Raw genomic sequence first — 17112 nt, forward strand, 5'->3', positions numbered from 1 at the left:
AATAAGATTTAAACTCAATACACTATAATCTTTAATATTATAACATTCATTTCAACCAAAACCTCATTTATTTTTATATAATTTTTTTCATAAATATATTTGTTAGATTAAAAAAATTTCCCCCATACGATAGTGACATAAATTAATTTATATTTAAAATTTTGATGCCTTTAATAATTTTAATCTATTTATATACCTAAATATTAAAGAAAATTTTCAAGAAACTTTTAAAAAAGGCTGAGGGCATTTTGCTTTTGTTTATTTATTTATTTTTCTTTTGACCCAATAGCCAATCTTGATCATCGGTCATGCATTCAAGTATAAATATCCGTTAGGCCTAACTTGAGCTTTCATTCTAATAAGCTTTTCGTCACTGCATCAACAAACAATAAAAGCAAAGCAATTTATTCTACAGTTGAAAGGGGTTTCTTCCTTTCGTATATTATTTCTTTTGAAAAGTTGTGTTATCACTTCTTATCGGTTTTTTTTTCTCTTCATATCTTCCAAATATCTCCCATCTCCTAACCCTATTGTTGATTTGATCCAAATGGCTTTTTCTATGCCACCAGAAGCTCTTCTAGAAGGTATGTTTATATATATATGCAGCTCTTTCTTCATGAAATTGGCAGGTTTTTTTTAATGGTAAGGAAATGTGAATACACACACATATATAGGAGTTGGTGATGCAGGGGCAGCTAAGCCTAGTGGTTCTGAACAAAGCGTTCTGGAAAAGCATGTTGCATTCTTTGACAGAAACCATGATGGCATCGTTTATCCATGGGAGACTTTTGAAGGTTCCTTCTTTTTTAATTTTCATGGGGTTTATTAGTTTTATGTGGGTTGTTTTTGTTTTGTTTATTAACGATTAATTAAAGTTAAACAGGTTTTCGAGCAATCGGGGCAGGTTATCTCTTGTCCATGACCGGTGCTTTCCTCATTCACTTTGCTCTCAGTAGCAAAACTCGCCCTGTAAACTCCTCTTCCACTTATTCTTTTATTCCTCATCTTTTCTGTTTTTCCCCCCTTAATTAAATGTAGTAAGAAGCTTATTAATTAACAAAATTTTTATTTGTTTTGATTTGCATATTAAACTTTGTTTATTGCTTGAAGAAATAGGTGCCTTGTATGTCTCAAACAGGCATTTATTAGAAGGAAAACAAACAAAGACACATACATCATGTCTTTGTCGTTGGTGAAACGGATGATATTTCGTTAGTTTTGTTTGCATTAAAAGGACCACCTTCCTTTTTTATTTTTATTTTTTTCAAGAAATGAGAAGACAAACAAGGATGTTAAGTAATAAGTTGTTCCGCAATCTAATATATGCAGGGGAAATGTCCTTCTCCATTCTTTCCAATTGAGGTTAAAAATATCCACCTGGCTAAACATGGCAGTGACTCTGGTGTATATGACAGTGATGGAAGGTAAATCAACCCATTTGAATGGCAGATTTAAGGTGTCTTAATTAATGGATGATGTAATCATATAAAAATTTGGGTTGATATGGTAGATTTATATCATTGAAGTTTGAAGAAATCTTCAGAAAGTTCGCCCGTACCCATGGCAATGCCTTAACATCTGGTGAACTCATGGCAATGCTCAAGGCCAACAGGGAACCACAGGATTACAAAGGATGGTAATCATTTTAAATATTTCCTTTCTTCTGATAGTGTTAGTGAATATATGTTGCCAAAAAGAGGTATAAATTTCGAATCTCAATATACACATTGCAGGATTGGTAGTTGGACGGAATGGATGACATTATACAATCTTTGCAAGGACAACAATGGATTACTGAGGAAAGAAATAGTTAAAGGCGTTTATGATGGAAGCTTGTTCGAACGCATGGAGAGGGACAGAAAACCTCACAGAAAATAAAGCGTAATGACGCTAGCTACCCCTTTTACATTTCATTCACATTCTTTAATTTATTGCTCATCTCTTTTTAGGGATAGGAACCGGACGGGTGGATTTTTGCTCCTTCCGCACTACCCTAACTTTTTTTTTCTTTTTCAAAGAAAACCCCATCCTGATCTAATCTGAAATTTATTTCATTTTAAACTTAATTTTAGAGAAATAAGATTATATATTTTTAGTTAAAAAATAAGTCACATAACAAATTAGTTTCGTGGTAAAGAGTAAGCACAGTTCTGGAACCAAATTTTAAACTATTTGCAAATAGAAAACATTTTTAAAACTAAGGCAGTGGGAGAAATTACGAGGAAAAGAGAGTTGAGTGAGAAAGAAAGAATTTCTATATAAATATAGGGTGTAGAATTAAATAGTAAAACTTTAGTTTTACAAATATTTTAACAATTCAATCGTTGAATTTATCGATATAATTTGTATTTGTCATGTATGTAAATTTTAAACCGATTTAATATCTTTATCATATTGATATATACTAATATTTATTGAACAATTAAAAGTTTTTTATATAAAAAATAGTTAAAATTTTTAACTTACATCAAAATTGGCATGCATGATACATATATGAATTCATATTTAAAATATTAATCGTACAAAAATATCTGAACAAGAAGTGAATTCCTCAATATAAATATATATAAAGAATACTTTTATAAATATCTTCGGACAAATCTACCCTAAACTATTTTTTTCAATTTTACCCTCCCCACCTTGAAACCGATTTCAAAAACAAAAATTTAACTTAATGGATCGAAATTTCGTAGTTGTTGTTGTTGTTGTTTTTTTTTTGCCATCCCTATCTCCTTTTGATTTAATTAATTAATTATTTTTGAGAATCAAAATATGTAAATTAAGGGTTTGAAGCAAATTGTTTGATGAATAAGTTATAGTTGTATTACTGTTTGTGATGCAGTTGGATATAAAGGAGTGCTTCATTCAGATGTTGGGTCTGATCGGGTTCAGTTGGGTTTGGTTGGTTGAGCCTCGTTGGGAAGATTTGATTTGTGAACTTATAATTGAATTTTAATTTGTGTTCATGATTTCGAATGTATAATGGTAGAAACAAATGTATCTGCCTATTCATTCATGTTTCACATATTTATTCTATTTCTTATAAAAATAAGTATGAACTACCATAGTCAAATTTACACTTTTAGCTATGTTTTAATACTTTGTTGTTTTGGGTTGGATTAGATGTATTCTACTAGTCCAAATTTGAAATTTCACTCAACATCTAAAAGAATTTGAAGTAGAAAAACAATGTGGATAGAAAAGGAATAATGTTTTATTTGCTCTTTTAATTTTATAAAAAATTTATTTATTTTTCATCCTTTTAACAGTTAAATTTATGTTGTTTGTCATTTCGTCCCAAAATAAATGAAAATTTTAACATTTCTTAACTTTTTGATGTGATATACATGTAGATTGCCACGTAAATACTACATAGGTAATTAATTTCTAAAATTTTAAAAATTTTAAAATATATAAATTATTTTAAAAAATAAAATTATTTAAAAAGTACAAATTATAAATATATATTTTAAAATTTTAAAAATTAATTAATTGCTAACAAAGCATACACTTGGCAATTCACGTGTACGCCACAGTAGCAAAGTTAACAAATGTTACCTTTTCCATCCATTTTGGAGTGATTTGAAAAAAACAATGTAAGTTCAAGGGCTAAAAGAGGCGAAAAATTAAACAAAGTACTAAAATGACTCTTTTTTTATAAAATTGAAAGGTCAAATAAGTTATTATGCTTAAAAATATTATATTTATTAAAACACATTTACAATCCCTATATTTTCACAAGACAAAAATAAAACATTTCTCTTAGTTTTGTAGCTAAACTAGAACCTCTAACTTTTACAAGGCTCAATCGTAACCCTTTACAAATTACTTAAGGTTATTTATATGAGTTATGGTGGTTATATATAAATTAAGTTATGTACTTTCTTCCATATACTACAACATTACATCTCAATATAACAGGTCTTTTAAGTAACATACATATCACATCATTGTCACAATTATATCTATAAATATTTTATTGTTTTAAACAATTTCAAATACATTATCTGCATGCAATCATAATAAACAAGAAATATGTCTATTTCATATAAAAAACAAAGTACTTGAGCTCAAAGTGTCATATCATCATAATATAATATTCATCATTACAAGTGAGACTCATTTTTATGTACATGTTTTTTAAATGCTTTGGCGTAAGCCTTTAGTTAACAGATCTACAATCATGAGACAAGCTCTAATTTGCTTTACAAACACTCTTTGTTTCTAAAATTCATCCTTAATGGCACAATATTTTAATTTCCTATGTTTTGCACCTTTGAAATATTTGTTGTTTCTGGAGAAAATACTTTTGGTGAATTATCACAATTAATTGTCAACGACTTGGTAATGGTGTCGACTACCTCAAGTCATAAAATAGTTCCACAACAATGATGTTTGAATAGTAGCCTTAATACATGTCACAAAATCTGCTTCCATCTTAGATGATGCAATGACAAACTATTTAGTACTTTTTCATGATACGAAATAAATAGCCAAAAGTGTGTTTTCTACTGTCAAGGCTATAACAGCCCAGTTTTAGTTAAATCAGAACAGTGATTTTGGAACCACAAATCTGAAGTCGTAAAATATTTTTTTTAAATAATTATTGGTGTTTACAGCATGTGATTAAATGTGTATGAAAATTTTTGATTTAATTTTACCGTTTGTATGCTTAATTTGATAAAAAGAACTTAATCGCATAAAATGTAAAAGTGGCTTTCTATATTCTAAAGTGCTTAATTGCTATGGTTTCTTAATTTTAAAGTCCTTAAATTGAAATTTTGCCATTTAATAATAGCATGGACGGTAGTGGACAACCATTATAAAATTTTGTATTATTTCATTAAGGGTACAAAAGTAAATTATGTAATAATATGTAATAAAATAAAACAAAACTTAAAATGGCCATGCATTCACCTTTCTTGGCCGAAACTTGAGAAGAAAAGAAAGCTTTGAAAGCTTTGAATATTCAGCACCTTTGGAAGCTTGAATTAGTTATGTGTTTTGCTCGGTTTTTTATACTTTTTACGTTTTTGAGATCGTTGCTTCGAATACTAGCTAGCTCATGCTTGAATTTTTGAATTGGTTGTGGATTTTGTGATTTGCCATTGTTGATAGCTTGAGATTTTTTTGGTTTGATGATGAAAAATAAATCTTTGTTGATAGATTATTATGTTTAATTAAGTGAATTTTTTTGATAAAATAATAATAAATAAAATGTGTATTAAGGATTATATTGTGAAATCAGTAAATTGAGGGGTCAAAATGTGAAATAAACGAAATATATGGGCTTATATAAACTAATGGAATATTCGACCAAGCATGTGTATAAAGAAATTATGTATATTTTGTGTTTTGTGAAATAAGGACTAAAATGTTAAAGTGTGAAAATATAAGGTCCAAAGTGTAAAAAGTCTTAATTATGTATTTGTGAATTGAATCGATTAAAGGTGTGATTAAATTAGTGAAATTTTTATTAATTTAGATCAAGAAAAGAGGAAATCAGATTTGGATCGGGGGAAATCAAAAGTTGTCGAATAGTCGTTCTGGTTCATTCGTCTCCGTACGAGGTAAGTTTATAAGTAAATAAATATTGTTAAATTTGAATGTATATGTATTATATGTGCCAAATTGAATTTTAATAAATATATGTGTATATGCCGAATTGAATTAAGCATTAGAGAACTAGTTACAAGCTTGAATGATCGAATTATGACATCCGAAAGCTCCGTACGAACCATAGGAATAGTTAGGATACATATGTCATGACATAGGATTCCGATATGTGATTTCGTGTAAGACCACATCTGGGACGTTGGCATCGATTTGAGATTTACATGTAAGACCATGTTTGGGACATTGACATCATATATGATTTTGTGTAAGACCCTGTCTGGGATAGTGACATCGATATTTGATTACATGTAAGACCTCATCTAGGACGTTGGCATTGTATGAGCTTTTCAAGCTATCCAAGTATCCTTATTGATTCCGAACGATTGAACGGGAAATTTTGAGTTAAAATCGAATATGAAATCGAGCTAAATGGTTCAGGTACGTGCGAAGTTAAATGTTCATGAAAATAGGGTAAGTATAGTACATGAGATGATGAGATGAATTATACATGTTAAAGGTGTGACCATTATGTACATGAGATTGTTCATATTCGACCATATTGAAATAATCATGCTAATGTTCATTTGATAATTTATTTGCTTATGACTTACTAGGCTATTTAAGCTTACCGTGTGTGTGTTTGTTCGTTGTCTTATAGATTTCGGAAAGCTAGTTACAAGCTTGGGGATCATCAAGGAAGTCCGTCACACTATCGATCTCTATTTTGGTATTTTAAAAGTTTGAAACTTTGAACATATGACATGTATAGGCTAGTATTAATGTAATTGTATTTTGAATTCTTGTATATATATATAGCCATGAGAAAATGGCTTGAGATAGATGTTAATGCTTGCGTGTATTTGCTTATAACTTGATCTTATTATGGAGGTAAGTTTCATTGTATATATGCTTGAGATGTTTTGATATATGATTTGGTAATGGGTGATGAAAAGCATGATTTACAATCGGCCATGAAATTAGCTCCATTTGAAAGTGTGTTTATGGTATATGAAATATAGGTTAAGTGATGGTTATGTCCTTATTTTTTGATTGGCTGTTTAGGTGCGATTGGTGATGGCAAATTATGAATATGTTTTATGATAGTTTGGTTTGGTCTTAAGAGATTTAACTTGTGGACCGAATATATGAATAATGAACCGGTTAAGCATATGTTATTTGGTTGGTTATCGATCATGTAAATTTGGTATACTTATGATATGATCATTTGTGATTTGGCTATTTTGATTCGGTTTGTAGTGACAAGTATACACATATATTATGCTTGAATGTTTGGTCATATAGGTTCAGTTTTATATGGCTCTGTGGATGATTGAATGAGTAATGTCTAGACATTATATGTTTTATTATTGGTGATTGAAAATGGTTCAAATTGAAATGGTGTTTATGCACATGAGAATATATACATAAATGGTATTAAAAGTATACTTGACCACATTGTAAGTTACTAATGCCTTATATGTGAATAATTTTTAAGTAGTGTAATATGGCTCGTTTGGTATATAATAGGCACGTGTGCAGAAGTTACTAAACGATATGCTGGATATTTAGTTAATGATATAAATTGATATGGTTAGTCGTGGCTTAGATATAAAATGGTCATATACAACTTATTGTGGTGGTATATGCGTTTGGTATAAGAAATGATACATACCTAGTTGTAATTTAGGAAATCGAATGTCATATATTTGATAGCTATATGGTTTAAATCCTGTAAATATGAAACATGTGTAAATTGGTTTTGTTGTATAACAACTAAGTTCGAATATTTGGAATAGACCAATAATATTGATGTGATTGAATTGATGAAGCATGGTTCATATATGTATTATAAGTAATAAAACTTGAATGATTTTATTAGTTATGTGTTTCATATGTGATAAATTGACTTTTATATTTGAATGAATGACTGCTATTTAATTTAAAAGTTTATTTATGACAATTGAATATGAGATGAATTTCATGATTGTGTTAAACTGTGCTTTATCTGGTAATGCCTCGTAATCCTGTTCCGGTGACGAATACTGGTTAGGGATGTTACAAAGGCATCCAAAAAAATTTGAATTTGAAATTAGTTTCAACTAATTGGATCTTCTATTCATGAACATGTAATCCCTTTAATCAAACCGCCCACAATAAAGCTTGAAGAATTTATTCTTTTTGTAGAAGGAGAAATTTTGGACTAATCAAAATTTATCACCTATCATTATTGTTTTTATCTCCAATTAAATTAAATTTAATTAATAAAGTGATAAATAAAAATATTAAATCATTTTAGATCTCTTTTATAAAGAAATCATATTATTTAAGAATTATTTTATCTCCAATTAATTAAATTAATATGAGATAAATAATAAATAAAATAATTCAATTCTTATAGAACACTCAAATGAAGAAGTTAAAATTTACAAGAACTCTTTTACTTGATTGACTGACACTATAAAAGGGGTCATATTCAAGCTATTCAACACACATTCACAAGCTCAAGAAGTCTAAAAATTCTCTGCAGAAATCTTTGAAGAAACTCAATAACTTGAAGAAATTCTGATGAATGTTTTATTCATTTTGAAGAAAAGTTGTCTTCCTATCCAGTTCAACTGAGGAGAATAATAACTCTAATATCTTAGAGTTATTTGTATTTTATTCTTGTAGGATTTTAGGTTTATTTATAGGTTAATTTTAGTACATTTGAGGTATTTTCTTTCATTTATGTTTTTAATAAATTATATATTATTAGTGTTAAACCAAACTCATTTTCTAGTGTTTTCTTACCCAATGTAGGTCCAACAAAGCATGGAGAAATGATAGCTTCACATAGGCAATTAAGGTAGATTTTCACTCTAGTGAAATATTTTTTCTACTCCAGTAAACACAAGCAAGCAACTCTCCGCTCCTGTGGAAAGTTTGTTATCTAGAGAGGTGTGAGTACCTGATCAATTTTCAAGAGTTGTAATTTTTAGGAAATATAAAATGGAAAAAGATACCTAAATTCGAGAGAGGAGTGGAGATAAACAAGAGAAGCCACCAAAGCCTTCATGCATCAAGAACTGATAGATTTTATCGAGAAAACTGAGTTTCTCCATTGATTTTATTGTTGAGTTCTTTTTCTATGACTAGCTATTGTTTTTATTTCAAGATGTTTTTCAATTCCTCCATGACCTAAGTTCTCTTTCTAGGATTGCAATGGATTCCATGTTTAGTTAATCAAACATTTCTCTATTTCTAGCTCTTTTATTCTTGATAGAGATTTGATTATTTATTCATTCTTGTTCTTTATTGATAATACTCTAGCCAACTATTAATCGACAAAACTTATAGAAATTAGAAAATGACTTTTCGTTTTAGGTCTACAATGAGTAACTCTTTGTTTAAATTAGATGGGTAAATTTCGATTTGTATTTAGGATAGAGGTATACCTAATTACATTGGGCTGCCATAATTGGGCTTTGTTCTTAATCAATTTGGTCTAAATTATTGGCATAGAAATATAACTTAATAGTTAGAATAAATTAATTCTTTAATTATTTAGAAAATAATTAAGGAAATTTAGTACCCTAGGTTAATAATCAACTCTATTAAGGCAAACTAGGTGGAGATAGAACAATTAGCTAATCCACTGGATGAAATTGTAATCCTAGGTTTTTATTATTGATTGATTATTTTGTTTTAATTTGCTTTGCCTATTTTTTTTATTAGACTTAGTTGAGAAATTCTATTATGAATTTTTTTATAGGTATTGGAGTAATATTTGGTGACTAGCGTCATTATTAGTAATAGCTATTTGTGGGATCAATTTTTATACTATTTTTCGCGATACGTGTACTTGCATGTTTGATATTTGACCAATAGAGAGGAAGCCAAAAGTCGTTTCCGAAGAAAGCCGCCTTTTGATCCAATTCAATTGAAGAAAGGAAGTCCAAATCTACTTTCAAGATCATGTCTCGACAATCCTTGAAGCAAATCGCATCATTCCAAGATCAAGTCTAGACATCCCTCAAATTGAAGCTCAACCGAAGAGAAAAATCAAAAGAGTTTTCTTTGTATTCAAGAAATATCCAAAGATTGTAATTTTTTTAAGTTACAAATAAAATTTGCTCCAAATTTTTAAGTCAATATGTGACTTGAAATTTGTGTGTACACCTTTCCTTTATATTCTATATCATTCTTTGGATTTACATAATATTGAATTTGTCCCTTTCGTATAGGAATAATTTTGTTGAATAATTACGCATATTAAATCTCTTTAGAATTTTTTTGTAAGTTTTTGATACAATGCTAACAAATATTTTCGTCTATCATGAAATATTTCAATTCCTATCACATAGAATGCATTTAAAATTTACGTGAATAAAAGATAACTTAAAATAACTAAATAAGTAACTATAAAGAAATCCATTTAAAACCACACATTTACGTTGCATAAAATAACTAAATAACTAACTATAATCGAATAAATTAAAAAAATACACACATTTACGTGAATTTAAAATTTGAAAGTTACTAAAATTAAAACCTAACATTGAACCAAACTCATATCGCAATAACACATTTCTTTTAATATGGAATGAATAAAATCTTATAGGATCTAAACTTATAAAACAATGGTGCTAAAAAAATTGCATTAAACAAATAAAAGAAAACAGCCAAGAATTGTGCCTTCCGGTGCTTTTTCACTTGCCTAACTTAAGAATTATTTTTGAAAAGTCCATGATCAACCAAAGTACATATTTTATATAAAGGTTTATAAAATAAGTCGTAGAGAGGAGACCCACAAATTTAGAATATCAATACGTACATGTCCTTAAAAACCATAATCTCATCGATGCCATTAAGACCTTGTTCTTGTCATCAAGATTATTAAACTTAATCTAATATAAGTTTGGTCGTAAACAGATCTTGCCCTTCATTTTCCAAACCCTCTTCATATTATGCTTCAATGCGTATTACTTATGATCCAAAAAGAGAGACCATCATCCTCTCCCACCTCCAAATTTAACCCTCAACCTATCAAGTTTTAATTTGAATTATTCAATATTGTATTTTTAATAATAATTATTACCTTAAAATAATATTTTTATTTAGATTTTTTGGGGATCGACCTGTATATGCAACGAGAAAATAAAAGTAAAAGTAGAGAAGAACAAACATACAAATATTTACGTGAAAAAATTCCTCCGAAGAAGAGAAAAAAAAACTACAAGCAAATGAGACTTCACTAATTAAGAACATATTGAAAGAGTATAGGATGGAGATAATCTTAACAAATAAACCCTAATCCTAGAAAGAACAAAGTACTCTGGCTGAAATCCAAAATTCCCTAAAATTTATGAGATTTTTGGATATAGTTGGCATGCTATAGGATTGTGAGTACTCACCTATATGTGTTTTGTGATTTGAACGTTGAGACTTTGGGACATGTTGGAGAGATAAGGGAATGTGAGCTAAGCTCCATTCAATAAGACATGTTTGGTGTGCTGGAAAGTGTCAGCTCTATGCTTCACTTTTGGGATATATTTGACTCTATGATTCATTTGGTGTGTTGGAGATCCGTGTATCCGATGTGTGGTGGTGGAGTCTACTCTTATGTTTCATAGCCTCAAGTGCCAAATTATCTTAAATTGTATATATATGTAATGTGATGTATGCCTAAATGAGTATGTGGTTGCTATGATAATTATCGTTTAAATGTGATCTTATTTGTTTTGGCAATACAATGTGAGATGGATGTTTAAACATGTGAATAATATGCTGAACGAGTTGATTTAAGTTTCATGAAAATGTTAGTATGTTCTCATAATAAATTGTGTATGTAATTGTGGTTTGGATCGTTTCCATTTGACTTGTGAATGCATGTGAATATATCAGCTAGACTTGTGGGTTATTAAAACATGTATACGTTGTTTAGTCCTGATGAATTATTGTTAAATGAATTATATATAAGCGAGTTTAGTGTAATTTCATATAGGAGTATATGTTAGTTTTATGATTTAATGAAACGAGAATATGTTATTTTGACTTGATTAGAATATGGTTGTGAACGTGTTGTAGTATGCTCTTGTTTAACCTTTGATATTGTGTGTACATTGTGGTTATTTTGAACATTCACTGAGCTTGTTAAGCTTACCCACTCCTTTCTTAAAACCCTTGCAGAGTAGTTAAGAGCCAGTGTGAGTGGTGTGGTTCCAAGGGGTGATCTAAGCAAGTCCATTTCTATTTTTGTAGGTGTTTATTGTTTATTTGTTTTCGTTTTGGGAATAAGGCAATGTGGTAGACTTTTAATGATATTTGTCATGATGTTTTGAAAGTTTCATAGCTTAATTGCTCTTAGGATTTTGAGAATTGAATTGTATTATGCTTATTATCATTTGAACTTATTTTCGATGTTTGAGACTACTATTATGGCTATTTTGATGTTTATTTGATGATGATATGATAGCATGATGGATTGGTACAAGTTAGAATGATTTTTATGCTTATGTATGTTATATTTTTCTGGTCTGAAGCAGAGGTATTAATATTCGTATTGTAAAAACGATACTTTTGTGATTTTCAAATGTGTAGGAAGTCAAAATCCTAATTTAGTATCGATACCCTATAACGAGTATCAATGCTCGGGGAAAAATTATCGATATTTTTTGAAAGGTACCGAATATCTTCTCATGTTTTGATTTTAGACGAGAAATAGAATGTTGATTTGGTACCGATTTTCCAAATGATATCAATACCGTACCAAGAAAATATCGATACCCATATTCTAGTATCGATACCTACGTGACTTGTGTTTAAACTTTGCTAAGTGGTCCTAATGCATGTTTAATTATTATTATTTTAATTTTATTTAAAGTATGTTTGACATGTTCTAATGATGATTGATATATGTTGGACTAAAAATTTATAAGATCATTGATAAAGAGGATGATTTCTTAATAATGTGACAATTTATTATGAGTATGATATAAGACGGTGGTGTGACATCCTAATATTCGGGCTTGGGGACCAAGCCAGGTATAGGGTGCTACAAATCTCCACATTGAATCATATTTTCTCATGTCTCCTTTTCTGAGCCAATCATGAATCTATCTAAACCTTTGCAGGTTACTCGCAAAGTCGAAAGCGGTGTTTGAACTTGAAAACTGAACGACCTTTAATAACAGATCCACTGCTTAACCTAAAAGAGTCAAATTTATTAAATTGTCATTAAGTTGACTCCGACTTTATAATTGTCGGAGAAATTGCTGCTACACTAGTCACAATTGAACCTTGACAAACATATAGACTACCAACCTTTTGACCTCTCATCAAAACAAGAGCTTCATGGGATACCTTAATGTCCCTTGAATCGATAATGATTCTGCACTTTTTCGAGTCCAACATACTCAAGGAGATAAGGTTTTTCTCTACATTAGGCACATGCTTGACACCTGACAGTGTCCATATAATTCCGTCGTGCATCCTAATCTGAATAGTACCAATACCAATTATCTTACTAAGTGAACCATTCCCCATACACACAACTCTACCTTCAACTAAACTATATGTGGAGTACCAGTTCCTATATAGGGATACATGTGGAAAGAACACCTTGAATTCAGGATCCATTTGGACATAAACTGAGACCTTTGGGTCGTAGAGACCAACAACCAATCATCACCCTTGTCTTTGATTATATTAACATTAGTTGCTTCATCCTCATTGCTCTTAGTAGCCCTCTTGTTCTTATTTTGGAGTTTGTAACAATCTGCCTTAATGTTACCTTCCTTCTTGCAGTAGCCACATATCTTTTTCTCGATTCCTCATGTTACACCCCAAAATCGGGCTAGAAGTTTTAAGGATAAAATTGGGATTTTAACTCTAGTTAGCTTAGGAATCTCGTTAGCATAGTATCTTGAAATGTTTTTGTCTATGGCATTTTTGAAATTAAAATAATTTTTGAAAATGATGTTTAAAAGGCTTTCAATTTTGAAATAAGGACTGATTTTTAAAAGGGTCTAAATTATGAATTTTTAAAAGGTAATTAAACCAAAATTTAAATTTCACCCTATTTTTCCCCTTCATCTTTATAAAAGTCACGTTAGTCTCTTCTCTATATTTTTGTTTTGTCGCCCATTGCATTCCAAAGCTCCTCTCTTTCAATTTTGATTCCAAAACTTAATTGCGTATATTTTTATCATTCCCCTAGCCATAGATCTCCATAGTATTTCAAAAAAAACATCCAAGAATACCATAGATTTTTCCATTGTTAAATGTTTGGTCTTTTGGGTTTTTGATCAAACGTTCAGTTTTTCGATCAAACGTTAGGTTTTTCATCATCTAAGGTAATGCTTTGATTCCTTATTAGTTTTTGATATTATTTGATCCTTTAAATTGAGTTTTAGCCATTATATTGCATGTTTTAAATAAAAATTGAAAATTGGGTTGTTAATGGTGGATATCGAGATTTTAGGTAAAAATATGGTTTCAAAGTGTTTTAATTAATTTTACATGATTAGAAAATTTCTAAACTTACTTTAAAGTTTCGTTGAAGATTTCCAACGTTTTAATAATTTTTTGTGAAAATTGCCATAAACATGTTGAAAATTTCAATACCATGAATTGGGTAGTTTTGATTAGTTTAAAAGTTGAGAATCAGTTATAGGTGAATAATTAGGTGAACGCAATCAGTTTTAAGCAAAAAAAATTAAGTATAGATCGAGATATTTGAGTTTCAAGTTTGTTAGTCGAAATTTCAATTTCATGAGGAATATAGCTTAGGGTTGCATTTTTAGTTGATTTTGGTGAGTCTTTGGCTGAATGTTAATTATGTTTATTATGTGACTTAATTTTGTGACATCGCCAGATTCAGCCATAACGTCCAGGCTGGGTTTGGGGTGTTACATTTAGTGGTATCGGAGCTAGGTTGCAAAACTCGGTTGTGGATTTAGGTTTTAAAACTTGGTTTTTATACGACTGATTTCTGAATAATTTGAAACATTTTTACTGAATGTGTGGCACACCGGGTCTCCAGCCCCAATCTTATGAGACACCGGCTTCACTTGTGACTGAGACTGGGTCTCATGATCGAGCGACTAGGGACGACGTACTGTCCCAAGCCATGTTAAGGATTCTAGAGAGGGTTGCTGGGCCAAATACTGGAGCTAGAGGCCGCGGGTTGGTTACAAAACGACTCTGATCTAACGGTGTTGAGCTTTTTAGCGGTATTGCTGGATTTGCCCCTAATGTTGCTGAGTACTAGATAGAGGCCACAGAGAGAATTATGGACGACCTAGACTGAACCCCTGAGCAAAAATTAAAGGGTGTTGTATCGTTGCTACGGGATGAGGCATATCAGTCGTGGCTCACTGTTAAGGAGGGCATTCGGCCCGATCGACTGACCTGGGAGTTCTTTAAGATCGCTTTTCAGGGAAAGTATCTGGGTGCCAGATATGTGGATGCCCGTAGGAGAGAGTTCTTGAATCTAACTCAGGGGGACAGATCAGTGGCCGAGTATGAGGCTGAGTTTTTATGACTGAGCCGCTATGCGCATGGTATGGTAGCGACTGAGTACAAGTGATGTGTTCGCTTCGAGAATGGTCTCAGGGATAATTTGAGGGTTCTGATAACTTTACAGAGGGAGCGAGATTTTGCTGCACTGGTTGATAAGGCGAAGATTGCAGAGGAAGTGAAATGCACTGAGCGCCAGAACCGTGATAGAGAGAGAGGCAGGAATAAGAGGGATTTGAAGCCTTCGAGTTACGTTCAGAAGCCTAAGAAAAAGGTCAGAGTTGATGGGCCGATCAGAGTTAGGGCTCCTACTGCTGCTACTGGACAATCGCTGTGTACTGGCTGTGGTAGACGCCATCAGGGCGAGTATTGGAAAAGAACTGGGGCATGTTTGAGGTGCAGTTCTCAAGAGTACCGTATTAGAGAGTGTCTACGGAGGTCCGATTAGATGCAAGCTTCGGGCATTGGTATTTGACCACCATCGAGAGCAGTTCTGCAGCCACCGAGAGGCCGTGGCCAGGCTAGAGGTGGTAATGGTTGGGCCATGGTCAGATAGCACCGTGCAGAGGTGTTGGACATCCTGAGGCGAGGCAGCCAACTCTAGTTTATGGTACACGCCACCGAAAGGATGGTGATGCTCCGGATGTTATTACGGGTACGTTATTTATTTATAATGTACCTTATACTGCACTGATAAATATAGGATCCACTCACTCCTATATAGCTTGTATCGTATCTGAAAACGTGGGTATACTGGTTGAGAGCACTATGAGTGAGGTCACTATACTGAGTCCGTTGGGGCAGTCAATAAGGGTTAACAAACTATTTAGAGATGTTCCTCTAGAGGTTCAATGAGTTATCTTTTTTGATGATTTGATGGAACTGCCTTTTGGGAAATTTGATCTGATACTGGGAATGGACTGGTTGGTTAAACACCGAGTGAACTTAGATTGTTCTACGAAAAGGGTTATACTGAGAACTACAGAAGACAGCGAGGTATTCGTAATTGCGGAGCACCGGAACTACTTATTGAATGTGATTTCACCATTAAGGGCCCAAAAGTTGGTTCGTAAGGGATGTGAGGCTTATCTGGCTTACATTAGTGTTTCAGATTCTAGGGATTCCTCGGTTAAGAATATCAGGACGGTTAAGGAGTTTCTAGACGCTTTTCCTGAAGAGTTACCTGGGTTACCTCCGAATCGTGAAGTAGAGTTTGGGATTGAGCTCCTTTCTGGTACAGCTCCGATGTCCATCGCCCCTTATAGAATGGCACCGAAAGAGCTTGTAGAGCTTAAGGCCCATATTCAAGAGCTACTGGATCATGGGTTCATCCGCCCTAGTGTGTCTCCGTGGGGAGCACCAGTTCTGTTTGTGAAAAAGAAGGATGGATCCATGCGTATGTGTATTGACTAATGGCAACTGAATAAGATGACCATTAAGAATAAGTACCGCCTACCAAGGATAGACGATTTCTTTGATCAGTTCTGAGGTACTTCAGTTTTCTCCAAGATTGATCTACGGTCAGGGTATCACCAGTTGAGAGTTAAAGAAGCTAACGTGCATAAGACGACATTTAGGACTCGCTATGGTCACTACGAGTTCCTAATGATGCCATTTAGACTGACGAATACACCGGTAGCTTTTATAGATCTGATGAACCGAGTGTTCCAGCCCTATCTGGATCGGTTCGTAGTGGTATTTATTGATCATATACTAGTGTATTCAAAAACTGAGGATGAAAATGATGGACACCTCAGAGTGGTTCTACAGATTTTGCGAGAGAAACAACTGTACGCTAAGTTCAGTAAATATGAGTTCTGGTTACATGAAGTAACATTTTTGGGCCATGTGGTTTCTACTGAGGGGATTAGGGTCGATCCTCGAAAGATTGAGGCGGTGTTGGATTGGAAATAGCCTAATACTATATCTGAGATTCATAGTTTTCTGGGACTGGCAGGGTATTATCGATGATTTGTAGAGGGTTTTTCATTGATTGCA

General features: G+C 32.0%; 1 protein-coding gene across 2 annotated transcripts; it reads left to right on the forward strand.

Moving 5' to 3' along the window:
* The first annotated feature begins 328 nt into the window (after positions 1-328).
* LOC105785648 (probable peroxygenase 5) lies at positions 329-3073 on the forward strand. 2 transcript variants are annotated; one of them, XM_012611763.2, is made up of 7 exons: positions 329-584; positions 690-794; positions 884-969; positions 1330-1424; positions 1511-1636; positions 1734-1881; positions 2843-3073. In XM_012611763.2, exons 1-6 carry the CDS (start codon positions 548-550, stop codon positions 1876-1878), a joined length of 594 nt encoding a protein of 197 aa, XP_012467217.1. In that variant the 5' UTR covers positions 329-547; the 3' UTR covers positions 1879-1881; positions 2843-3073. The 2 variants fall into 2 exon arrangements, with proteins under 2 accessions (XP_012467217.1, XP_012467216.1); XM_012611762.2 differs by having other exon boundaries at positions 334-584; positions 675-794.
* Positions 3074-17112: the final 14039 nt, after the last annotated feature.

The sequence above is a fragment of the Gossypium raimondii genome, chromosome 1 (genome assembly GCF_025698545.1).
Source record: "Gossypium raimondii isolate GPD5lz chromosome 1, ASM2569854v1, whole genome shotgun sequence".
Classification (NCBI taxonomy): domain Eukaryota; kingdom Viridiplantae; phylum Streptophyta; class Magnoliopsida; order Malvales; family Malvaceae; genus Gossypium; species Gossypium raimondii.

Bases quoted from the DNA above. Each gene is read 5' to 3' on its own strand.
- LOC105785648 (XM_012611762.2), top strand. From the start codon at position 548: ATGGCTTTTTCTATGCCACCAGAAGCTCTTCTAGAAG. The intron at 585-674 runs GTATGTTTATAT...ACACATATATAG, and splicing joins ACCAGAAGCTCTTCTAGAAG to GAGTTGGTGATGCAGGGGCA. The intron at 795-883 runs GTTCCTTCTTTT...AAAGTTAAACAG, and splicing joins TCCATGGGAGACTTTTGAAG to GTTTTCGAGCAATCGGGGCA.